Source organism: Melospiza melodia, unplaced genomic scaffold (genome assembly GCF_035770615.1).
Source record: "Melospiza melodia melodia isolate bMelMel2 unplaced genomic scaffold, bMelMel2.pri scaffold_37, whole genome shotgun sequence".
NCBI classification, from domain to species: domain Eukaryota; kingdom Metazoa; phylum Chordata; class Aves; order Passeriformes; family Passerellidae; genus Melospiza; species Melospiza melodia.
This window is the reverse complement of record NW_026948690.1, coordinates 5,409,316-5,423,456: the sequence shown is the minus strand read 5'-3', so window position 1 is coordinate 5,423,456 and position 14,141 is coordinate 5,409,316. Positions and strand designations below refer to the sequence as shown.

At 51.7% G+C, this 14,141-nt stretch overlaps 1 protein-coding gene across 1 annotated transcript; it reads left to right on the top strand.

The window, feature by feature from the left end:
- Positions 1-1,173: 1,173 nt before the first annotated feature.
- LOC134434489 (UDP-N-acetylglucosamine transferase subunit ALG13 homolog) lies at positions 1,174-3,526 on the top strand. Its single transcript, XM_063183145.1, has 4 exons — positions 1,174-1,254; positions 1,656-1,821; positions 1,999-2,133; positions 3,414-3,526. Exons 1-4 carry the CDS (start codon positions 1,174-1,176, stop codon positions 3,524-3,526), a joined length of 495 nt encoding a protein of 164 aa, XP_063039215.1.
- Positions 3,527-14,141: the final 10,615 nt, after the last annotated feature.

The following is a 14,141-nucleotide window of genomic DNA, read 5'->3' as shown; positions in this document are numbered from 1 at the left end:
TGAGCTCTTTACCTGGCTGGTGTTGTGGCCACCCTCAGCTCCCAGATTCCTTTTCCTGAGGGACAACAGCAAGAGCTGGATGAGGCTGGGCAGAGCCACTAAGTCCCTGTGCACTCAGGACACCAGTAATGTTTTGCTCTACAGCATTTTTCCCCCAGACAGTGTCTACTGTCAGCACTATTTCCTTTAATCAAAAAATAAATACATTTCAGCGTGGCTCATGATGCTAAATGAAAACAACAGGGGGCTAATGAGCATTGTGAACAAGGCATTAACATGGCAGAGGTTTCCACAAGAAGCTGCATCCTTCTTCCAACAACATGTATACACAACTGTGTCTACAGTTGTGACCTCATCTGTTGACTTTAATTCAGGGAATAAATAGATTTAGATGTCTAACTTTGGTTTATCTTTGTAGCAAATTATGCATTGTGTTACACTTACTAATAAGGAACAAAACTGCCAACTCTGTTTGTGCAACTGTTCAGGGGTCATTCTTACTCTTCACTGAACACATTTAACACATCTAATATTCATAACTGTGTTAGCACATTTAATATTCATGAGTTTGGGGTAGAAGTTAAAGTGTTACTCCCGCAGTAAGTGTTGTGGGAGGATTGGGCCAGTGTCAGTCTGTAAAGGGAGGGTGGCTGTGGCCCTGCTCTGGCAATGGCACTTCTGAACACACCCACACAGGCCGTCCGCGAGTTATGTGCGTCCCCAAGGCTGAAATAACACGTGCAGGCCAAAACTTTTCTAATCCCTTTTCCAAATTTATTTTTACCTCTTCTCCTTGAAAATCTAAAACCCTGGAACAGCCTTGGCTACCCCTCTAAACGCTGCTGGACAGTGGGCTCATTAGAGCGGCCACCATCGCTGCTGGTGCGGTACTGTGAGGGAGAACCTCACGGCGCAGTGGCACCAGCCCCGCCGAAACGGGCGGACGGGAAAAACCCATGAAGAGAAGCCACGGTAGGGGACAAGGAGGGACAAGGAGGGACAAGGAAGGACAAGAAGGGACAGGAGGGTCAGGGAGGAACAAGGAGGGACAGGGAGGGAAGGAGGCATTCCCACCTGCCCCGTCCCTCTCCTCAGCCCTGCCGCCATTTCGGGAGCTCTGTGCGGGCGTGCGGCTCCCCCTGGCGGCCTCACAGCCGTCCCGTCCCGGTGGCCATGAAGTCCATGTTCGTCACCTTGAGCACCACCAGCTTCAATGAGCTGATCGCCGCGGCCCGCTCCCCGCCCGCGCTGCAGGTCAGTCGGCCGAGACACCGACACCGGCCCTGGCCCGGGCCTGCCCTCCCGGGGCTGGCGCCTGTGCGCCGCGGGCTGCCCTGCCCTCCCTGCCGCATCCCGGCAGCAGTGCCGGGGCGCCTGAGGGCGCCGTGGCGGTTCGGGGGTGCCCGGCGGAGAAGCATGAAGTGTTGCTTCAGGAAGGGGAGGGACGGCCTGTGGGACGGGGAGGAGGGGTGATACCGGGGCCGGGGCCGTCTGGAGCTGGGCACAGCCCTCACACAGCCTCTCTATCCCCGCCTCATCCCCTTCGTTCCACCTCCGTCATCCCCCCCTTCTTCTCCTTCTCTCTCTCCGTCCCCCCTCCCCACCATCTTCTCCGCCCCCCTTATCGCCTCCATCCCCCGGTGCCCTGCCCGCAGGCGCTGCAGAGCCGCGGGTACCAGAAGCTGGTGCTGCAGGCAGGCTGGGGCTCGCTGCCACAGCCGCAGCCCAGCAGCAGCCCGGCCGCGGCGGTGGAAGCGTTCCGGTTCAAGGACTCGCTGGCTGAGGAGCTGCAGAGCGCAGACCTGGTCATCAGCCACACAGGTACAGCCCGGCTGCTTCTGGGGCTGCGGGAGCTCAGTGGGATGAGGTCTCTCCAGCCCGGGGTGAGCTGGCTGGGAGTGCTGAGCTCCACAGCTGGGTTGTTCAAGAGGCTCCCCTCTTTCAGCAGCGAGTAGGGGGATATTTGATGTCTCACCATGTTTTCTGTTCCTCTTGTAGGTGCTGGTAGCTGCCTGGAGACTCTAGAGAATGGAAAACCACTAATAGTAGTAATAAATGACAAGCTGATGAACCATCAGCTTGAGCTGGCCAAACAGCTGCACAGAGATGGCTGTGTCCTCTACTGTAACTGCAGGTATGGAGCTGCTGGGGCTGTTCCTGCTGGGCAAGAGCATTCAGTCCATGTGACTGCACAGCTGAGAACGCAACAAGGTAATTTACATCCTTCTCTGTCATCTCCATCTGGATATTACATTTTCCAGAGTGAATAGACTAACACTATGTAGAAATTTACCACACTTACCAAGCTTTTTTACCACAATAATTATTTTTTTACCACTTATAAATATTTTTTCATTTGAGGTAACATATATTTAGATTAAAAAAAGAAAAACACTTCAGGGGATTAATAAAGCAGATATAGATATTATCTGGTTAGTAACTTTAAATACCCCTGTCTTTCAGGTACTCATTCAGGCTGCCCTTTTAACCAAACTTCCTGAATCCACCATACCATCTGACAAGTAGTTTCACAGATCCACTGCCTGTCACTTCAGGAGCAAAATTTAAACTAAACTAACAAAAACACACAAAAAACCCCCTACCCCACAAGCAAACAATGTGTGAAAAAATCCCACCATCACCAAAACTCCTAGCTCCTTTTTTTAGAGTTCATCCTGACTCCTGTTGGGTTTATTTCTCCTCCTGGTTTTTACTGTATCTTACTGTTTTCTCTTTACTCATGATTGACTCCACTCTAAAAATAAAAGATGACTTTTAAACTGAAGGCAGAAAAAATGTAACGCCCTTTACTTAGTCTGCATCTTGTTCCTTTGCCTTGCAAGCAGAGTTTCCTATGTTTCAGACGAGCTTTCTGAACAGACCAGGCCTGGCATTCATTTAAATTGAGCAAGTTTCCTAAACTTATTATCTTGGTGCTTCTGTCAGCTTTGGAATATTTATTTCTTTGTGTTGGGCAGTGCCAAGCATTCGAGCCTTATTTGCAGCCTGATACTAGCAAGTGACAGATTGATGTAGCTGTTCTTTCTGACCCTTTCTGTGATCAGGGGAGAACTCTTCCATGTGTTCAAATAGGATGGATTTCCTCTTATGGTTTATGGAGCAGAGCCTCAGATCTTGCTCAGTCTCCCAGCACTGTGACCACAGAAGATTAAAAGTGTCAAAGTTGAGTTTGTCTCAGAAAGCTGATGGAAGTGTGTTCTCAGCAAGGCTCCCTACCAGCCAGTGCTAGCTGGGGCCTGCTGCTCTGGGCATTCTCTTCCTTTCCATACATATCCTTATTTAATATTTCCATGCTAAAGAATTATGTATGGATGCATAGAAAGAAAATTGTATTTAAAATTTTCCCATGGGGTGGCTATTTCTTTAATTTTTGCTTTTGGTCTCTTTTTACTGCACTCTTGTGGATACAATGCAGTCAATGAACTTGTCAGCTTTTAAACCTTTTCCTCCTGGACAGCCAGAAAAGTTTGCTTCATTCTTGAATAAAGTTCTTGGGTTACAATAAACAAAACAGAGAAATAAAAAAGTTGGAACAAAATGTGTCATCTCCTCCACTTAAGATCTGCAGCTGGGCCAAACACTCAAAGAAAATTTCATTTAATATTAACTGATAAATGTGTCAAACTCATTCAGCTTTATGCATAAAAGAGTACAATGCCAATAAGGAGGGAGTATGGACTGTCGTGCGGCATGGACAGACATATTTCTGTCACAAAAGCTGCACTGGAATGGGAATTCCACCGATGAGGACAAGTTAAACTACTTCTTTACAGGCATGGCATATGCCTTCTGGTCTCTTGACCTTTTTTGCTAAACACAGGTGGAAATGTGAAATACAACGCTGTGTTTTGTGTCAGGTACAAACAGGCGACGTGTATTTGTGAATGAGAAATGTGTGGACCCAGACAATGGGCGAGCTGTGAATTCTATTAATAAGTGAGGAAAATAAAGCATGGAAAAAGGCCTTTGAACCTATCTTTGGTTTGCAATTAACGCTGGTTGATTTAGGAGCATTGGAATTAAGGTGTTAAAGATAAGGCTTTTTGCTTACATTGAATCCATAAAGAGCTCTGCAATAATAATCTTTTGAAGCATAATTTTAGAATATTACTTGTATCCTTGAAACTATAGCTTTGGAATATATAAAAAGGAAATATGCTTATCTCACGCCTTATTGAAGCAGAGAAAAACAGCTTGAGAAAGGAAGATGAACATCACCTGAAGCGTTATGAACAAAAATTCTGCCAATTTTTTTTGTGAGAAAAAGCTTACCGTGGTTGCTGCTGGGCTGCTGCTTGTGTTATGGTAATTATGGGTCGTTGTCGTTAATAGTTGGCTTTGTATCAGTAAAAACTCCAGCTGGGACCAAGTTAATGGCCCTTCTCTGAGACAGTGAAGGGTGGGGACCTCCCAAACAGTGAGGAGAAGAGACTTTGGGGGGGGAATATGCAAAATAACTCCAGGACCAGCATGCCATGAGAAGCTACTGCTTCTAGCTTGCTAAAAAAGACCTCAAAACAACAAGCCACCTAAGAGCTGAGAGATTGGAGTGATGTCTGGACGTCAGGAACGGAGCGCTGAGCCTGCAGAGATGCTGAACACCGTCGCATTCCCTCTCACTCTGAGCACGGGAGTCGTCCCGATGCCGGGAGCAGGCCAAAAGAGGTGGCAGGATTAACATCGGAAGGGGTCACCACGCCCTAAAGGCTCCCACGAGGACCGGACCCCAGCTCTGCCCCTAGTGGACAAAGCTGCGCATATCCTCCTCCTCCAAGTCAGCCGGGGAGAGGCGACGGGAAGCTGCAGCCCCTTCCGAGCTGCCCAATCCTGAGCTGATCACTTTTAATAAAGGCACTAAAAGGAGAAAAAGTCTCCTGCCCTGTTTATTTTAGCTTGGGCGCTCGTCCGCAATTACCACGCCAGAAGAGGACACCAGGACTGGCCATCTTGGACCTCCAGGACAGCTGGCTATCAGGACCAGAGAGATCGGCTCAGGACCAGCGACACAGAGGAGCACTGGAGCACCAGACTGGTGAGAAATCCGGTGGCAGGAGTGGGAGACGTGCGCATGTGTGTGTGAGTGAGACGAGGGCTGGCAGCCGGACCTTCGGAGCAAGAGCGGACCTCTTGGTACCACATTTCCGAACGTTCGCGAGAAAGCCAGCCGGGAACAGGGGAAAGTGAGTGGAATTAGCGTGAGTGAGTCGTCTCCTAAGGGGGAAAAAAAAGGGCTCCCCCTCTCTGGGCATGCGGAGGGAATAGTTGTATGAGTGGAACGCACGAAAAGTAAGTCCTGACAGAGGGAAGTCAGGCAGATTGTAAGTCCCGAGAAGGATTCGGGTAGCTCACAAGCCCTGCAGGCAAAGTAAGTCCTGACAAAGGAGTCAGGCACAAACCCCAGCGAAGGAGGCTGCGTGTTGTTTTTAAGTCCTGATACGGTGAAGCCTAAAAATTGGCACGTTAGGCAAACTAAAAATCAGGCAGCAGCTCTTCCTGACTGAGGGAGTCAGGCACAACCTGGATTCTTAGGCTGACGTTTCATGTGTTCAAGTCCTGATAGATGTAAGACCTGACATTGGGAAAGTTGGACAATCAAGAGATCGGGCAGTTGTTTCAGTATAAAGTCCTGAGCATTATGCAGAAATTTGAAGTTCGGTGGAGGAGGCTGAAGCTCCTCAAACAAGAGGTTTATTTTTTTAAATTACCTGTCAGTAGAGGCACCTTTGGGATTTTTTACTGTTGAGACCTGAAAAATGGGAGGGTGTAATAGTAAAAAAAGACCGGCAAGAGACTGAGGAATATACCTTCCAATAGTCCCTTAAGAGAACTGTTGGAGAGATGGGGTTCTATAGAGGCCACAGAGGGATTAGATAAAATGAAAATGATCCACTACTGTGTAGAAGTGTGGCCGGAATTAGAGGTGCAAGGAGGATGGCCTTGGTGTGGGACAACGGACAAGTGGATGTGCCAACAACTAAATCATCTGACAGCTCGAGGAGATACTGATCCTGAGCAATTACTGTATGTATCTTGCTGGTTAAAGAACGCTATTGGGGATGAAGGGGTGCGAATTTGTAAGGTACAGAAGAAGAAGTAGATTCTTTTAGGTCCTGCTTAGGTTATTTTAATCTGTTCATAAATTGACATGTGCAAATGTGAATGTGACACTGTGTCACTGTGAATTGACATGTGACACTGAATCCAAGTACCTCCTCATGCAGTTTGAATAGACATGAAAATCAAGACCCTTCATGGCTGACAATCAATCAGACTCTCCCTACCCCCACCCCACCATTTCCCCCATCCAAGCCCTGGCACTCAGAGCAGCCTTGTGCAAATCTGAGCTCCCTCCAGCCCAGGCTGCACCTGCAGCTTTCAGCTACTTGGCTCCAACACCCACCTGCTTTCCTTGGAGAAGGAGCTGTCCGAGACACAGAGGGATGTTCATTTAATCTCAGCCAACAAAGACAAGGGAAGGCACAGCTCCATCAAATGCAAAAGTCATTCCTGTGGTGGAAATTACATCTACTTTCCACAGACATTCTCAGAGCAATGGAAAACACCTTCTGTGCCCAGCACAGATCCCAAGGTCCCCCCAAACCCTTCCTGCCCCAATTCTGCCCAGATTTGCTCTTTGCACACATGAGTCACACGCTGAAGTCAGGAGCTCCCTCCATGCCCAGGGGGAGGAAAAGAGAGAAAGGGGATGAAGAGCTCTCCTGTGCAGAGACCAAAGTCCAAGTGCAGCCCATGCAGTGGGAACCACAACTCATCAGGTTTGTGTCCTTTGGCCTCAGGGACTGATGACACTCAGAGGCACAGAAAGGTTTCTTGTAAACAAACAGAACCTGATCATTTGAAAAGTTTAATAACCATCACAGCTCTTCTCTCAGCTCTCTGGGATGTCCCAGCAGCATGTGACATGTCCCCTATCCCCCATGGATTTCTGTACAAGAACAGTTCTAGATCAGGACAAAAGAAAAAAAAGGTTCTGTGATAAATACAAACATAATTGAGGTGATGATTATTTTTATATTTATAATATATAAACTCGGAAATCTTGGTCAACTTCTTGCACCTCAAAGCATTAAACCAGTCAATTGAGAGGTACTTGAATGACCAGAAAGGACCTAGAGGAGAAAATCTGGGAGCAGCAGGAAGTACAAAGATCCAGCTGCTCTAAATGAAAAGATGTTCTTAGAAATGGCCATTAAAACAGGACAGCAGGAAACACCTGATGGAAGAGTGAGATTAAATAATAAACTGAATAATGCTGACACAAGTAGATGAGAAGATCAGTGTTTCTTCTTCTGCCATCAGTATGCTTCCAGGGAATCCCTGTTCGTACTAGGAAAATTTTGCCATTTCTCAAAAGTACTCAAATGACCCACATAAAAAAGATCTGCTTGTATCTTATGATATAAGCAGGTATTAAAACCTGTGCCCCTTTCCAGGCAGACATCAGTTGTGTGCCTATGAACAGGCAGTGCCACTTGTGCCCTGAGGTTCCCAGCTGGGATTGGATCTCTCCGAGAGCACCCAAAGGAGAGCAGAGATCCTTGCAAGCTGCAGGTCCCTGACAGCCCCGCAGGGTTACTCTTCCATCAACATCTGCTCTGCTTCAGTCTGAAACAGGGCCCAGCATGGTGCCGGGATCATCAGAGAGCTGAGGTGTGTGCTGAAATTCAATGCCCTCCCCATCGCACAGCAGCCCTGCATTTCCCTCCTGCAGCCTTGGTCTCCAGCACAGCCATGGAGGCTCTTTGGGCTCTGGACTGTTGCTGCAGCCCCCAAGGACAGCTGAGCTCTGCCTTTGGCACAGTCAGGCCTGGCCAGCGCAGGCCATGCTCAGCAATTGCTTGTGTGTGCCTGGCCTTGCTGTCAGCCCCGGCAGCGGCTGCGTGGCCCCTTTGTGGCCCTGTGCTGGCCCAGCCACGGTGGCCCAGCCCCTGTGCAGGCCCAGGCCAGGCCAGGAGCATTGCGGCTGAGAACGGCCCCTGTGCCGTGGTGCCCACAGCAGCCTTGGGGCTCTGTGCCCCATGGCCTCCCTGCTGGGCAGCCTCTGCCAGCTCCTGCAGAGCCCGGGGCATCTGTGGGCCTGCACAGACAATGTAATGGGTTAAAACTTTAAGTTTGTTCATCAAAGCTGACAAAGTAATTCCAGTAAGACTATTGCATCACCTCTAGTTTGTCTAAGTAAATTTCCAGACTTTAAAGGATAAGGAAGATGAAACCAAAAGACAATAGTTTTCACAAACAGTTGTTTATCTGTTAGTAAACTGTTAATATGGGTGGGGGGTTTGCTATGATTGATAACACAGTATCAGCTTATCCACTCAGTAAACCTAGGATTCCAGGAACTCAGCAGACTGAGCCTAAGAATTCCAGGAATCAGAGAAAGGAAAATTACCAACTTTCATCTTCAGACCCCAGGAGGTGGACTATGACCACCTAAACACAAAAGAAGAATACGCAGAGTACTACACATCAGCCTGGAAGCAGGACTGTATAAGAACTCCAAGGAAAATCAGATGAGTGCGGCAGTGGTAGAGCGGAGACTCTCCTGTCACGCAGTGCGCCCAGGACGCTGACTTTGCCTATTATCACTTGCTCTATCAATTAATAAATTTAATTTTATTTGGACTTATTAGTGGGTGATTCATTCCCCACCGCAACTAACCTATAACAGACAGCCCTGCCTCGTGCTCTCCAGACCTTTGGGCCAGCAGAGAGGCAGCCAGGGCTGGCCATGGCCAGGAACAGGCCCTGAGCCCTGCAGGAGGATAGAGCTGGGCCACAGCCAAACTCAGCTCAGGACAAAGCTGGGCTCAGCAGCCAGGGCTGCCAAGGGCTGGGCACAGAGACTGGGGCTGACAAATGTCCTGGGCACCCTCCCTGCTCTGTCCATGCCACCAAGGGCACTGAGCAGCCTCCTCTCAGGGCCACTTGCCTCTTTGCAATGCCTTGCACAGGCGCTGGCCCTGCCCCACAAGGCCTGGCCTGAGTCCTGCCCCTGCACGCTCAGCCAGGCTGAGACGGACACTGATGGTTTCTGGGCCAGGCTCCAAGAGCTCCCTGCAAGCTCTGCCAGCTGCCCTGAGCTCTGGGCAGCACCAAGGGCCTCTCCCCAGCCCAGCCCAGCCGGCTCTGGCCCCACAGCTGTGCTCAGGCCAGGCTGCTCTGGGCACTGCCCCACAGCCTCAGCCCCTGGCAAGGGCACAGCAGCAGCTGCAGCTGCCACAGGACTCAGCCCCAGCCATGGGGGAAGGTGCTTGGCCAAGGCCAAAGGAGGCTCCCTGGCTGCCCTGCTCCCCTCGGGCTGAGGTGCTGAGAGCTCTTTAGCCCCTGCTGCCATCCCATCTGCCCAGGGCAGCACAAGAGCCCCGGCCTTGGGGCCCTCAAGAGCTGCTCCTGCTCCAGGCCCAGGGCCCATGCCAAAGCTGGGCAGCCACAAAGCTGTGCCCATTTCTGTTCATTGTTGCTCTGATGGGGATGGACCTTCATCCACTAGGAGGTTGGTGATCAGTTTTCCTACTCCGGAGGCCTCTTCTTTCTTGAGCTCTTCAGTTCACAAATTCACTGAAAAAGGCTCATAAACATTTGTTCAAAATAGACAAACAAGAAAAGCCCATGGGAATAATTTAAATTTTCAGTTCTTACTCAAAATGCTCAAACTAGAAAAACCCTGGAAATAATTTATATTTTCAATTCTTCTGTGGTTAATCAGACATTTCAGAAGTGCATTTAAATTGAATATACTGTATTGAAACAATGCAGAGAACATTGTTTTATCCAGTTTTCTTTTCCTGTTTATACATTGATATCAGCAATCCCCAATTGATATGGATCCCCAGCGTCTTCTGATGCAGTCTGAACAGATATGAAAATCAAAGCCCTCCGTGGCTGACAATCAAGAACACTTTTTCCCCATCCCCTCCCATCATTTCCCTCACCCAATCCCTGGCACTCCTATGGATCAGGAATGGTGTGGCCAGCAGGAGCAGGGCAGGGATTCTTCCCCTGTGCTCAGCACTGGTTGGGCAGCATCTCGAGTGCTGTTTGCAGTTCTGGGCCCTCCAATTGAGGAAGGACATGGAGGGGCTGGAGCGTGTTCAGAGAAGGGCAACAAGGCTGGTGAGGTGTCTGGAGCACAAGTCCTGTGAGGAGCAGCTGAGGGAGCTGAGGTTGTTTATCCTGGAGAAGAGGAGGCTCAAGGGAGACCTCATCACTCTCTACAACTCCCTGACAGGAGGGTGCAGCCAGGTGGGGGTCAGGAATTTTTCCCATGAAACAGTGACAGGACAAGAGGACACAGCCAAAAGCTGCACCAGGGGAAGTTTAGCTGGACATTAGGAAATATTCTTCACAGAAAGGGTGTTTGGGCATTGGAATGGGCTGCTCAGGGAGGTGGCTGAGTCACTGTCCCTAGAAGTGTTTAAAGAAAGACTGGATGTGGCACTGAGTGCCATGGTCTGGGTGACAAGGTGGTGTTGGGTCCCAGGTTGGACTTGATGCTCTCCAAAATCTTTTGCAGCCTGGTTGATTCTCTGATGATTGTGACGCTGCAGGTGCCTGGGGAAGCCAGGGGCCATAGGGACACTGCGGGGCCTGGTGGCACTAAGAGGACCATGGTGACACTGTGTACGACATGGCAGCACAGAGCCAAGGGCCCATTGTGACACTGTGGGGCTGGATGGAAGCAAGGAGTCCATGGTGACAGTCTGGGTCCTGCTGGAACCACAGAGGCCACTGTGACCCTGCAGGGCCTTGTGGAACCATGCAGAGCATTGTGACAGAGCAGGACCTGGTGTCATGATGGGGCCATTGTGACACTGCAGGGCCCCATGGAACCAAGGGGCCAGTGCTGCTCCTCAGGGATTCCTGGAATGAAGGAAACATGTTTGACACCATGGTGGCCCTTGGGACCAAGAGGCCATTGTGACATGGTGGAACCAAGGAGAGCATTGCTGCACTGCCAGACCTCCTGGAACCAAGGATCCATTATGACACTTCAGGGCCTTGGGGGACAAAGGGCAACTGTGACACTGCAGGGCCCAAGGATCCAAAGGACTTTGTGGCACCAAGGGGTCCCATGGAACCAAAGAGACATTGTGACACTGGGAGGCCTCATGGAATCATGGAGGCCATAGGGACACTCTGGGGTCTCATAGAGTTGTGGTGACACCAAGCTGGCTGGGAGTGTTGATCACCTGGAGGGTAGGAGGGCTCTGCACAGGGCCCTGGACAGGCTGGATCCAGGGCCCAAATTCAACAAGGTGAGGTTTAACAAATCCAAGTGCTGGGTCCTGCACTTTGGCCACAACAAGCCCTGTAGCACTACAGGCTGGGGACAGAGTGGCTGGAGAGCAGCCAGGCAGAAAGGGACCTGCAGGGACTGATGGACAGCAGGCTGGACATGAGCCAGCAGTGTGCCCAGCTGGCCAAGAAGGCCAATGTCTCCTGGCCTGGATCAGGAATGGTGTGGCCAGCAGGAGCAGGGCAGGGATTCTTCCCCTGTGCTCAGCACTGCTTGGGCAGCACATCGAGTGCTGTGTCCAGTTCTGTGCCCACCAATTTAGGAAGGACATGGAGGGGCTGGAGCATGTCCAGAGAAGGGCAACAAGGCTGGGAAGGGGTCTGGAGGACAACTCCTGTTAGGAACAGCTGAAGGAGCTGGGGTTGTTTATCCTGGAGAAGAGGAGGCTCAGGGGAGACAAGGCGGTGTCAGGGCACAGATTGGACTTGATGATCTCCAAGGACTTTTCCAACCTTGCTGATTCTGGGATTCTCTGAAAGAACCCTTGGAGCAGTTGCAGGAGGAGCCCTGGGCCTCCTCTTCAGAAGCTCCAGCAGCCCAGGTCCCTCAGCTTCTCCTGCCAGCCCCAAAGCCCATCCTGTCAGTCCTGCAGAGCCTCTGCAGCTCCTCCTCACTGCCCAGAACAGGGAGCCCCAGAGCCAGACACAGCAGCCCAGATGTGCCCCCCTGGCCTGGGGTGCCTCTGGCAAGGGAGCAGCACCAGGCACTGCAAGAGCCTGCAGACAATTCCTGCAGCACTTGTAGGATGATCCTGCTGCCCAAGGGACATTCCCATGGTGCCAAGTCAGGAACTGCAATGGGGAGTGAGGCCGGAGAGGAAAGGGCAAACAGGGATGGGCTGTTTGCAGGGCAGGGAACAGGGATGGGCACTAGGAAGAAATTTTTTGCCAGGGAAGAGTAAAGAAATCAAAGGTGAAGCCAAGGAAATGGTCAGACAACTTTTGGGGTGGCTGCCAGGCAGCCCTGGCCCTGAGCAACAGCATCTGCAGTGGGACAGGAAACTCCCAGCTGATGGGAACAAACTTTCTGGCTGAGTGCAGAGGCCAGGACAAAGCTGAGTGGTTTCCCTGGTGTCCCCCAGCCCTTGCTGGCCTCAGGGGCTGATGGCATTTGTGCTCCCTCAGGTTCATGTCCCCACAGCAACATCATGGGGGTGCTCCTGCCTGCTCTGTGCAATGCAAACAGGGGCTGCTGAGCCAGTGCTGCTGTGTCTGTGCCTGCAAGGATGGGGCACCTGTGTGAGCTGGGGGAGAGGCCAGGGCTGCAGAGGGGGGATGTTGTTGGCAGCTCCATGAGGACGCTCTGGGACGCTGCCCTGGGCTGTGCAGCACACTGGGGATGGATCAGCCCCTGCTCTGCTGCTCCTTCCCGTCTCCCCCAGGGCCCTTGCAGAGACCCAGCCATGCTGTTTGCCCCCAGCCTGCCCACGGCCAGGCTGGGGCTGCTCACGGGGCTTTTCTGTGCTGAGCATTGGCCTGGCCATGTTCTTGAGAGTGCCTGGGCAAGGAGCCTGGAGCCCCCAGGCCCTGGGCTGAGGCGTCAGTGCTGCCCCAGCAGGGCCCATGGCCTGTCCCTGCTGCAGCCCCGGCACTGCCACCCCCAGGGCTGTGCCCGGCCCTGAGAGCACTCAGGCCCTGCAGCAACACCAGGGCCACCAGTGTTGTGTTGTGTTTTTAAATTCCCCAGTTTTCTCCCTTATTTATGTATGCTCCCCCTTTGTTCTGTGTTAAATGGTTCCTCCCTACTCAGTTTTCCCGCCACTGTGCCCCTGACAGTTAAGTTACCATGGATACCCCTTCCCCCTCCACTGTCAATCTCTTATGTTATGTAATTTCCCCTCCCAGGCTTTGCCTTATAAGTAAGTCTTCTCTCCTCCCTGGGCCCAGTCAATCATCCCCCACTCCTCCCAAGCTTCGAGAAACTTCTTCTCTCTGGGGGTTGTGGTTGGCTGGTGTCCTGGGGCCCCTCCTCTGCTTTACGTTTATTGGCTATATCCTCATGCCAGTTATGTTGTGTGCCTCCCTACCTATTCATAGATTGGTTTGCCGGGTTTCCCTCCCTTCTCCACCCCCTCCCTTTAAAACCTTGTTGCTCCGCCTGTTCGTTGCCATTTGCCGGGGGTTCTACTATCTGTTGGTTGCCCTCTGCTGTGGGACCTTCCAATAAACCGACCTGTTACCCCTAGCAAGTGGTCGCCTCCTCATTCGTCCTCTCAAGCGCAAATAGTCCGATTCCGAGATCCAGCCCAGCCCGAGGCCAAGACGCCAAGGGGGGCTGGCCTCCGATGCGTAGGGGCGTCGGCCATTCTCACCCCTTCAGCTAGCCGGACTTAGGGCCGCGAACGCCCTAGCGCAGTGTGGCGCCCAATGTGGGGCCTGAAAGTGGACACTTGGACAGCTGACCACTGACCGGACCCCTCGGAATTGGAATTACAGTTTTCCATTGGACGCTACGCTACCTCGGGTAGTAGCAGACCCTGTTTTAGGGGTAGCGCTCCCCGGGGATTGGAGTCCCAGCCCTCAGCACCGCAAGAGGAGGACTCCAGGGACGGAAACCACCGCCGAGTTTTGGTTTTCGTCGCCACCGAGTTGGTAAGTCCAGGCCCTGCCTTGGGGACTCTCCGGGCTTCCCCCCTTGCCTTTTTACCTCTCCCTAGGGGTACATGCCCTGCCTTGGGGACCTACTCCCTGCCCTCTTTCCTTGAGGTACTTCCTCATCCCCGTGTCTTTTTTGTTTTCTTTTCCCTGTGGGTGCCGGCTTCCCCAGACGTGGGGCCCGGACCCATCCCCTAGTCTCCTTTTTT